At 40.8% G+C, this 11,474-nt stretch overlaps 1 protein-coding gene across 1 annotated transcript; it reads right to left on the bottom strand.

Moving 5' to 3' along the window:
* Positions 1-1,400: 1,400 nt before the first annotated feature.
* On the bottom strand, positions 1,401-11,194 carry LOC307074728 (myosin heavy chain, fast skeletal muscle-like; the record flags this gene model as incomplete). Its single annotated transcript, XM_079735002.1, has 39 exons — positions 1,401-1,421; positions 1,545-1,676; positions 1,758-1,853; positions 1,941-2,045; positions 2,129-2,299; positions 2,389-2,514; positions 2,597-2,800; positions 2,893-3,201; positions 3,287-3,411; positions 3,498-3,663; positions 3,755-3,938; positions 4,023-4,219; positions 4,307-4,425; positions 4,562-4,688; positions 4,798-5,187; positions 5,267-5,357; positions 5,453-5,598; positions 5,711-5,887; positions 6,005-6,247; positions 6,336-6,591; positions 6,681-6,817; positions 6,897-7,020; positions 7,110-7,227; positions 7,339-7,426; positions 7,556-7,626; positions 7,753-8,053; positions 8,149-8,319; positions 8,440-8,589; positions 8,702-8,820; positions 8,945-9,083; positions 9,175-9,278; positions 9,629-9,727; positions 9,804-9,867; positions 9,954-10,046; positions 10,135-10,249; positions 10,346-10,373; positions 10,466-10,622; positions 10,735-10,878; positions 10,988-11,194. The coding sequence occupies 39 exons, from the start codon at positions 11,192-11,194 to the stop codon at positions 1,401-1,403; spliced, it is 5,814 nt and encodes a 1,937-aa protein (XP_079591128.1).
* Positions 11,195-11,474: the final 280 nt, after the last annotated feature.

Raw genomic sequence — 11,474 nt, 5'->3', positions numbered from 1 at the left:
GCACACAATACAATGGAAGGATTTCAAATGACAGACTTGGATGCAAAATGTAGCCCTTTATTATAGAGAAATTTGCTGTTGGTGTATTAGCCTAGGACAACACCCTTACCAGATTATTTATCTAAATAGCCCTATGTTGTTAGAATTTACTAACTTTATGCAAGGTTTACGTTCGGTAACGTCAAAATCCATACCGTAGCGCAAATTCACACAGGTGTACTTTATATACCGTTCATACCATAGGCCTACACCCCTACTTCAAATTGACGTTAAGAGTTTCCATCAGACTCGCGCGGTAGCCAGGCGTCTCATCCAAAGGCTACCTCAGTTGCCGCTGTGTGCTTCAAGATTCTGAAGCAAGTGCTGAGATTCCGATTGGCCCAGAGAAATGTCAATTATAACAATTATCCAATAATGTTTCATATGAAGGACAGCCTTCCACACACCCCCCCCCCCCCCCCCCCCCTTAAAAAAACTCTCAGATTCTACGCGATTGACGTGAATAACCCAATTGACCAAGAGAACAGCTATTGTCGCCGAAAAGCGACAAGTTTGCAGGTGTGTCATATTTACAAGCTAATGAATGCTACTGTAAGATTTCTAATAGCAGGATTTTGAGCCCTCATGTGTCCTTTGATAACCACGCAGGATGAAATGCACTTTTAATAAATTGCTGTCCAGCAAAATTTAAATATATTTTAACCGTAATATACATAATGTAACCTTGAAACTTCATGCAAAACCCAATCTTAACTTTACTTTTTACTTCACTCAATTGATCTTATGGCTGAAAGTGTGTATTATTTGACCTAAAGTATTTTAGGTTAAACTTTGAAATTGTCAATGGAAATCATTGAGCTGAACAAAATTTAACAATCCATTTCATTCCACCTCTTAACCTTTCATTGAGGAGACATGAGCCGCTTGAATTTTTACTTCTTTTTTTTTTACAAAACGTTTGTTTAAATTTACTGAAATCAAATATGTTGAAGGCTTGCTCTCTGGCTCAGCCTACTAGTGAGTTACACGTGACAATACCCTTCACGGAGACCAAGGTTAGATTGCTACAAGCATTACTTCAATAAGTCATTCCCTTTCTTTTACAACCCCTTCTCCCTAGAATTACTAAAGCTGATGAAAACAACAAAGAAAAGCCCAGCAGAAGGACTGCAAGGACTACTCTGACAGTAACTTTATTGTGTACTACATCCAATGACCTAATTAGAAGGATCCAGCTCTAAGGAAGGCATACTCTCATTACAGGAGTGAGGAAAGAAAGTTAGGGCAAACAAGTGAATACAATAGACAAGTTGAAAAGTTGCTTTATAGTTTATTGAATTCTATTCCCAATTTCGTCATATTGTATGACTTGTATATGCGATGTGTCACAGGGAACATAATTATTCAGCACTCTCCTTTCCCTAAGAGAAAAACCAAACAAATGTAGGAATTAGATATAAAGTCATTTCAAGTAAATGATTTAAGTTGATTCTAAGATATATATTTGTGCAATTATCTGAACTGTAATTTTACTGTCCAATTACCTTTCCAGAGTCACGGCTCTTGGCCCTCAGCTTGTTGACCTGAGTCTCAGCGATGTCAGCACGTTCCTCAGCCTCCTCCAGCTCATGTTGAACCTTCCTGCACTTGGACAGGTAAGAGTTGGCCTGCTCCTCCTGTTGGAACATTCATATTTCGTCAGATTGAATATAATGTAGCACAGTTGACCTGAGTATCCCTTAAAATATTGAACTTACCGCTTCTTCAGACTGCCTCTTGTAAGCCTTCACCTTCAGCTGCAGCTTGTCCACAAGATCCTGGAGTCTGCAACCATTCTTCTTATCCTCCTCAGTCTGATGAACATTTGAAAGTGAGGCCTTTAGTTATGATCAAAATGCTAATGCACTAGAAACATATTTGGAGATGCAAGTTTGATATACCTGGTAGGTGAGTTCCTTGACTCTCCTCTCATATTTGCGGACACCTTTTACAGCCTCTGCTCCACGTCTCTGTTCATTATCAACCTCTGATTCCAGATCGCGAACCTTAAAAGTAAAAGTGAATTACAATTTTATTTTTTCAAACAGTGGAGCAGTTATTATTGAATGCTGAATTGTTATTGTCTTACTCTGGCCTCCAGTTTCTGGAGCTGCTTCTTGCCACCCTTCATGGCCAGGTTCTCAGCCTCATCCAGGCGATGCTGCAGGTCTTTCACTGTGACCTCCAGGTTCTTCTTCATCCTCTCCAGGTGAGAGCTAGTGTCCTGCTCTTTCTTAAGCTCCTCAGCCATCATGGCAGCCTTGACATTATAAAAAGTAAGATTGTTTATTTTATTAAGAGGTGATTTAGTTTGTCATTCCATGAATTAAGCAATACTAGTAGACCTACATCAGTGATGGCCTTCTTGGCCTTCTCTTCAGCATTCCTGGCTTCCTGGACGGTGTCATCCACCTCACCCTGGACTTGGACCAGGTCACTTTCCAGCTTCTTCTTTGAGTTCAACAGGCTTGTGTTCTGAAACAAATGATTATGTAATTTCTTTCTAAACTTGTACGTATTCTTGTACTCGTATGATAGAATTAGAAAGTTTGTTTACCTGAGAGTGCAGCAGTCCAACACGCTCGCTGGCGTCCACCAGCTCTTGCTCAGCCACTTTGCGGCCTCTCTCTGTCTGTTCCAGAGCTGCCCTCAGCTCCTCAATTTCAGCCACCATGAGACCGTTCCTACGATCCACCATGGCAGCCTGCTCCTTCAAGTCTTCCGCAGCTCTGACAGCATCATCAAGATGCAATTGGGCATCCTAATATTAACAGAAAACCAATATCAGAAAACAGCCCAACAGGATGGCTGGAACTATGTTTTACATGCGCCACACATTAGTTTGTGTCATACCTTCAGTTGTCCCTGAACATTCCTCAGCTGCTTCTGGGCCTCAGCAGCCTGGCGGTTGGCATGACTCAGCTGGATCTCCATCTCATTCAGATCACCCTCCATCTTCTTCTTGATTCTCAGGGCATCGTTCCTGCTCCTGACCTCAGAGTCAAGAGTGGCCTGCATGGAGTCAATGACTCTCTGGCTGTTCCTCTTGATCTGCTCCATCTCCTCATCCTTCTCAGCCAGCTTCCTGTCAACCTCACCCTTAATCTGGTTCAGCTCAAGCTGGACACGCAGAATCTTGGATTCCTCATGCTCCAGAGTTCCCTAATGTATGAAAATTAAATTAGACCCATTTGTGGAAATTGAATGTCTTTTTTCAAGGGTTGTTTGCTTATTTAATCATCCTTACCTCAGCTTCCTCAAGGGCTGACTGGATCTCAGTCTTCTCTGTCTCCACCTGCTTCTTGGATTTCTCCAGCTCATGAATGCTCTTTCCAGTCTCACCAATTTGTTCAGTCAGATCAGAAATCTCCTCTGCAGAACAATTTTGTATTTGTTATAAGTCTTATGCATGTTTAACCCCAACGTAGGACGTTTATTATTACTAAGCAACAACTCACGTTGGAGGTTTTTGTTTTCACGCTTCATGGTTTCAAGATGATCCAGAGTTTCTTCATAGGAGTTCTTCATCTTGAAAAGCTCAGTGCTGAGAGAACGAGCCTCTTTCTGAGTTCCTTCAAGCTCTGCCTGGCCCTCCTCATATTTCTGCTTCCAGTCGGCCAAAACCTGCACAATATTGTTAATAAAGTGGTGGTTTAGGACCAGAGGAAGAATCATAGGATGATATTACAATTTATATAAATTAATAAAAACTCACCTTATCAAAGTTCCTCTGCTTCTTGTCAAGGTTGGCAGCCAGTCCATTGGCCCTCTCCACATCAACCATGAGGTCCTCCACCTCACCCTGGAGTCTCTGTTTGGTCTTCTCCAGAGAGGCACACTTGGAGTTCACAGCCTCAATCTGTTCCTCAGCCTCCTGGAGGCGCTGGGCAAGCTTTTTCCTGTTAAAGAATAATATAGTAAATGTATGGACATTCACCAAATATAATGTCTACTTTAGCTAAAGTATTGAATGTGTGACTCACTTGGACTCCTCAAGCTCCTCAGTGCGCTGGATAGCATCAGTTTCATACTTGCTCCTCCACTGAGCCACCTCACCGTTGGCCTTGGACATTCCACGCTGCAGCTCAGCCTTGGCCTCCTGCTCCTCCTCAAACTGCTCCCTCAGAAGGTCACAGTCATGGCGGGCTGATTGCACACCATGAGCAAGAGCATTCTTGGCCTACAAAAGGTGAAACAGAGATCCAGTAAATTGAAAACATCTCCTGTTTTTTGAACCCTACCATCTTATTGAATAAATAGTTCTTACCTTTACTTCCTCCTCATTTTGCCTCTTCAGCTCCTCAATCTGCTGAGTATAAGCCTGCTTGCCTCTGGTCAGCTGGGAGACAAGAGCTTCCTTCTCCTCAAGCTGTCGACCAAACTCACCTAGTTGGAGGAGGTATATCAAATAAGAAATACACATAGAATTTGTGAGACAGAAAATGTATATTCAATTATGTTCCCAAAATGGTCGACCAAGACATTCAAATGAATCAAATGACTGAATGAAAGAAGTATCAACCATTTTCTGTCAGCAGTCTTGCTCTCTGGGCACTGATGTCATTGATCTGGCGAGCATTCTCATCACTCTTAGCCTTGATTTCACTGAGTTGGTCCTCAAGGGTACGGCAAATCTTCTCTAGATTTCCCTGATGATTTACATTTTATCAATTTGAAATCATGTTAATATATTCTTATTGACGTACTTATTTTCTATATTATTTCTTAAAAAAATGAAGGCATTGAAGCATAACTTACCTTGGCTTTAGAAACAGCTTCCATGTTGCTGGAGAGGTCATCAATCTCCATCTTGTACTCGCTCTTCTCCTTCTCAAGCTTCTGCTTGACACGCTGGAGGTTGTCAATCTGCTCTCCCAGCTCTGCTACACTGTCAGCCTGCTTCTTACGCAGAGCAGCAGCAGTGGCTTCATGCTGCAGGGTGGACTCCTCAAGGTCACGACGCAGCTTCTGGAACTCAGCCTCACGCTTCTTGTTCATCTCAATCTGAGCAGAAGTGGCTCCACCAGCCTCCTCAAGCCTCTCACTGATCTCTTCAAGTTCCCTGGAGAGATCAGCTCTCTGCTTCTCAACCTTGGCACGAGCAGCACGCTCAGCCTCAATCTCCTCCTCGAGCTCTTCAATACGGGCCTAAATAATGCAAATATTGAGCCAAATTACCAAATTTTCATTTCAGAAAATGTATATTGCTTTTGTATTATTTTCCCACCTGAAGCTCCTTGATCTTTTTCTGAAGCTGAGCCCCTAGGGACTGCTCATCCTCAATTTTGCTCAGAAGCTGGCTGGTCTCAAAGTCCTTCCTGTGAATAATTAATAAAAACAGTTGTCAATTAAATTTAATAAGAAAGCATATGGAGTTCATCCTATTGTGGTTCAGAAAATACAAATATCTTACTTCTTGATTTTCTCATCAGACTGCTGTTTGTCGTTCTCAAGATCCATGACAGATTCCTGAGCCAGTTTCAGATCACCCTCAAGCTTTCTCTTGGATCTCTCAAGGTCCATGCGGAGCTTCTTCTCTTGCTCCAGAGAACCCTCAAGCTGGATATTAATAATTTCACATAATTAAGAAAAATCTCATATAAGGTTGAATATTTGCTCAACTCTATCACTGATATCAATTATATGCTTCCATGAGCTTTTAGATACTTACGTCATCCACTTGCTGTTCAAGCTTGGTCTTGGCCTTGGTCAGAGTGTTGACTTTGTCTTCCTCTGCCTGCAGGTCATCAAGCGTCTGCTGATGTGACTCTTGGAGGGCTTTCTTCTCCTTTGTCAACTTAGCAACACTCTCATCCTGAGAGGCCATCTCCTCAGTCAGGTTTTTCACCTAAAACAAAATCATGTATCACACATGCTAATTTCTCAAGTGTAAACTTCCTTTGTATTCTATTGATAACAGTTTGAAGAAAGTCGATGTTGGTATTTTGCTGACAACTTTACAAACCTTGTTTTCAGTGGCATGTTTCTCCTTCTCCACTTTGGCCAAGGTAAGCTCCAGGTCATCAATGTCCTTCTTTAGCTCAGAGCATTCATCTTCCAGTTTCCTCTTCTTGGCAGTCAGCTCAGCATTGATTTCCTCCTCATCCTCCAGTCTCTCAGTAGTCTCCTTGAGTTTGGCCTCCAACTGGATCTTACCTTTGATAAGTCCTTCACACCTCTCTTCAGCATCATTCAGATTCTCTCCTTCCTGTGTAATGTTAAGATATGTAGAACATGTCAGATCACATGTATCTCAATGTTTGCACATGTAAAATCAAAATATATTTTTTACTTACAGAAGCCACTTGCAGTGCAAGATCATTCTTCTCCTGCAGTAGAGAAACCATCTTCTGCTCAAGTTCCTTCTTCTTGGCCAGGGCAGCTGCCAGGTCTGTCTTCATCTTTTCATAGTTATCCTTCATATTGGCAAGCTCCTTCTCGGTTTCAGCACTCTTCAGAAGAGGCTTGATCTTGTAGTACACCTTCATCCATGGCCAGTGTTTGACATTCATGAATGAGCGAACGTTGTACTGAATAGTGTAGATGGCTTCCCTATAAAATAAAATTAACCATCATATTGGGGTCGTACATGGTAGCCAAACAATCTTTTGGATTTTTGAGCATGATGTTTAAAAACATACCTCCTCTCTGTCATCTTCACATACTCCTTTCTCATGACATAACCTCTGCATGCAGCCTGAATCATTCCAACCAGAGCTGCCAGCTTCTCATCTCGCATCTCCTCAAGAGTACCCAGAAGACCAGCTTTGAAGAACACCTTAATGTAAGGAAAGAAATTTGTCAGCAAGTAACTTTCAATAAAGTGTAAACACAGTTTTTGACAACAATAAACATACCTTGGTGTGTCCAAATTTGTACTCATCGTGAGGCACATCAATGGACCCAAGCAGTTTCTCAGAAGCCTTCTTGTTGTCAATAAATTGGCCATCCGGAATGACACTGGCATTCAGTACTTTGTACCTGAAGAAGACCAATGTAATGTTTTTAACAATAACTGAAATGTTTAATGACATTTATAAAGTTGTCATTGAAAAACCCTGAGTTAATACCTCTGCTTGAAGTCAGCATAGAGGATTCTGCTGGGGAAGCCCTTTCTGCAGATTCTGATGCCCTCCAGTACACCGTTACACCTCAGCTGGTGGATAACCAGGAAGTTCTCCATGAGACCTGTTACATGGGTGATGAATGCATAGTCAATATAATTAGTTTGGAGTAGCAGTGACTAACACGTCATATCCTAACTCAGAAACTACCCATATTTGTTAACGCTGACTTTACCTGGAGTCTTTGACTCATTGGGAATCAGGCAACGCACAAAGTGAGGATGGGTGCTCCTCAAGTTGGTCATCAGTTTGCCCAAGTTTTCCTAAAGATAAATCACAGAATAAAACATGAAATATATACAGATGAAATCATGAAGATCAAATTCAGAAAATATGAATTTAGGTATTGAAATTAAATACATTTCCATATTTATTTGTGTGTTAACACTTACCCTGAACTGTGAAGACACAGTTTGCATGGAACCTCCCTTCTTCTTGCCTCCCTTCTTTGCACCCCCAGCCTCTGTTTTTAATTATTGGTTGTTAGTGACGGTTCATTTTTCACACTTATATTTGCAAACAGAGGTAATTATCCATGATATAATATATGAACAGTTATAAACTATGGGTTCACCCTATGAATATGTACCTTCAACTACAGGTGGGTACAGGACAGGCAGCAGTTTGTTTGAGGACTTCTGGTACAGCTGAATAACAGAGTCATTCAGGGGATCCTTGTTCTTGTCCAGCCAGCCACTGATGTTGTAGTCTACAGTACCAGCATAGTGCACCAGGGAGAAGTGGGCCTCAGCCTTGCCCTTTGCAGGCTTGGGCTTCTCAAATGCTTTGGTCTTGCCAAGATGCTGGTCATACAGCTTGTTCTTGAAGGTAACGTCTGAGGCCTTGGGGAACATGCACTCCTCTTCAAGAATGGAGAAGATGCCCATTGGCTTAAGAGAAAAGAGGATTGATGAAACATTATCAAAATATTATTTTGTAAGTCGCACAAAGAATAATGATATATAGTTATAATATTCAGGTGTACCTTCTCAATAAGCTCAATGCAGGCAGCCAAGTCCATGCCGAAGTCAATGAACTCCCATATGATACCCTCCTTCTTGTACTCCTCTTGCTCCAGGACGAACATGTGGTGGTTGAAAAACTGTTGCAGTTTCTCATTGGTGAAGTTGATGCACAGCTGCTCCATGCTGTTGTACTAGATGGGGAGATTTATTAAACTGAATGTTACTAGTTTTCAACAAATTAAAGGTAATGACTATTGTGTCAGAATGAAGGAAATGTCATCAGAAATGCTGTAACTTATTGAACAACCTACATCAAAAATCTCAAAACCAGCAATGTCGAGCACACCAATGTAGAATTGTCTTGCTTGCTTGGTGTCCAGCATCTGGTTGATACGGATGACCATCCACAAGAACATCCTCTCATAGATAGACTTGGCCAGGGCACTCACTGAGTTGTTGACCTGAAATACATTTTTCACATAAAATCATCAAAGATATTGGTCTCATGATAGACAATGCGTCATGTTTTGACAATTTGTATCATATTTCATGAACACATCGTGTTTTTCTTACCTGAGGTACAGTCTGTCCCTTGGTGACATACTCATTTCCGACCTTCACTCTTGGGTAGCAAAGAGCCTTGAGCATATCAGCAGAGTTCAGACCCAGGAGATAGGAAATCTTGTCGGCCTCTACAAAGTTAACATGAAAAATGTATGTATTATTATTCTGTATAATAATGACACAAAATGTAATACAAGCAAATATGCACCAATATATCTTCTAGTGCACCGATGAATACATGTTAATGGTTACCTTCATTGCCATCTGGCTCAGCCTGCTCCTCACGCTGCTTCTGCTTGAACTTCATGTTACCGTGGTGAAGCACAGCACCAGTAAACTTAAAGATGCCTACCTTCTCCTCGTTGGTGAAACCCAAAATATCAATAGCAGCCTGTGTTGAAAAGAACAAACATTTAGAAAAATGATTGTAACACATATGCCATGTGGAAAATATATGAATTGTTTTTCAATCAACCACTGACATCAGTAGCATCCAGCTCCTCTTTGTCATCAATGCTGGCCACAGTGATCTGACCCTGACTGCACATGGGGAAGTCGTAGGGGTTGGTGGTGATGAGGGTCATTTCTGAGGGATTAAACACATTTTTTCCACTCGTTTTTTGTCAACATCATTTCCCATTTATGTGCTGCTACCTAACAGATAACTTCTGAATAAAATAATTTTAAACTTGCTTAGCATTTACATGCAATGCATATATCTGCATTTCAAAATACATTTCCAAACTAACCTATGGAAGATATAATCTTTACCAAAAACAATTTATTCCAAAGACAAAACTTGCCCTTCAAGTAGTTGAACTTCAGAAGTCATGTTTACATATTAAGTCATACTAGAACAGATGAAGACAATTCTGGAAAACACTTCATCTTAGTATTAAGTACATTCTTCACACTTTTACTATTACAAAATCTCACCAACGATCTCAGGTTTATGGTTGGTCATCATCTGGTAGAAGATGTGATATCCTCTCTCATCGGGAAGCTGGAAGGTCACTCTGGACTTCTCCAGCAGATCTATAATGCCCATTTATGAATCAAACCCTATTCCACTAATATTCTTGGTTAAACAATGCACATGTCTTTTACTTACATGTCTCAATGTCAGCACTGGACAGTTTACCAGTTGCGTGGAAATGAATTCTGATGAATTTACCCTGTTTGCAAAATAATTTGTTTTAATATCCTCAAAAATTACTCAAACTAAGGAGCAACTTCAGGGAAGAATTTATTTCATACTTACAAAACGGGAGGAGTTGTCATTTCTCACAGTCTTGGCATTACCATAGGCCTCCAGCAGGGGATTGGCTGCAATAATCTGGTCCTCCAGTGACCCCTATAATCAAATCAAATCGTATTTGAACCTTATTATTTAATTTCTCTATGTATTGATTCATTTATTTAATGTATATTTTTAGACATACCTGTATCTTTCCAGCGCCTGCATCCTTCTTCTTTTCTCCACCACCCACTGAGATGGTGGCAAAGTACTGGATGACACGCTTGGTGTTCACAGTCTTTCCAGCACCGGATTCTCCACTGGGTATGAAAAGACAAAGCAAGTCATTTTGATATGTTTTCCAATGTATGAATAATTGTATTATATTTATTTCATATTAACAGAATCAAACTTACGTGATAAGGACTGACTGGTTTTCTCTGTCTGTAAAGAAAATTATTCAAAATTGCATGATTATGCCATTTATTAATAAAAACAAGATATGATTAGGGATTTTAAACTTTTAATTAACAAACCAGTGAGCATGTTCTGGAAGGCGTTGTCAGAGACAGAGAAGATGTGGGGTGGAGCCTCCATACGCTTCTTGCCTCTGTAGGCATTGACAACCGACTGATCGTACACTGGGAGCCACTTGTAGGGGTTTACAGTGGCACAGAACAGCCCAGAGTAGGTCTGAAGGAGGTCAGACAGAGATGATAATTAATATGATGTGATATTCATATTCATTCACTCAGAGATGGTGATAAGTTATATTTATTTTCATTCACTAGGTGAAATATCTTACGTAGATCATCCATGCTGAATAACGCTCTGCGAGGTTATACAACACAGAGGCTTCATTGAGATGGGTCATCATGGCCATGTCCTCAATTTTGTCATACTTGGGAGGGTTCATGGGTGTGACATCGTCCTCCTTGACTGTCCTCTCCTAAAATATGGAAACTCATTATTAGTTTTCTTAACAATGCAACTATTGACACTTTCCCTTTATGTTGATACCGGCTAATTTGTTTGTGCCCTGATCAACCTCTGCCTACCTCCTTTGTAGCCAAAACTGTGACGGTGACTTTGCCACCGTCCCTCTTAGTGATGGTACACTTGACGTACAGTTCCTTAACATCAGTCACATAAGCAGCAGCCTTCGCATCGAATGGCGCGCTCTGGGCCGCAATCCTCTCCTTCTCTGGCTTACGGAGGTAAACTGCAGCCGCGCCGTAAACGGCCATCTCTGCGTCCGTACTCATGATGGAGGCTTTTTTCATGAAAATAAAAAGTACGAATTATCAATACAATAAAACTGATGCATCTTTATTTAAAAGTACACAAAGCTTCAAGAAGGTTTGGAGCTTTTTCGGGGATGAGATGATTTTAAATTATTCTTACCGTTTTCTTCCCTTCAGCCGCAGAATAAATGATACCTTAACAAGAAAAGTCAAAGTCTAATGTTAGCATTTGACTGACTTGAGTAAAATATATATTTTTTAAATAATTTTTCAAATATCTAATAAATATATGATCTCTATC

The sequence above is a fragment of the Pollachius pollachius genome, assembly GCF_949987615.1.
Source record: "Pollachius pollachius genome assembly, chromosome: 4".
Lineage (NCBI taxonomy): Eukaryota > Metazoa > Chordata > Actinopteri > Gadiformes > Gadidae > Pollachius > Pollachius pollachius.
The sequence above is the reverse complement of the archived record's forward strand: the minus strand, read 5'-3'. Positions and strand labels throughout refer to the sequence as shown.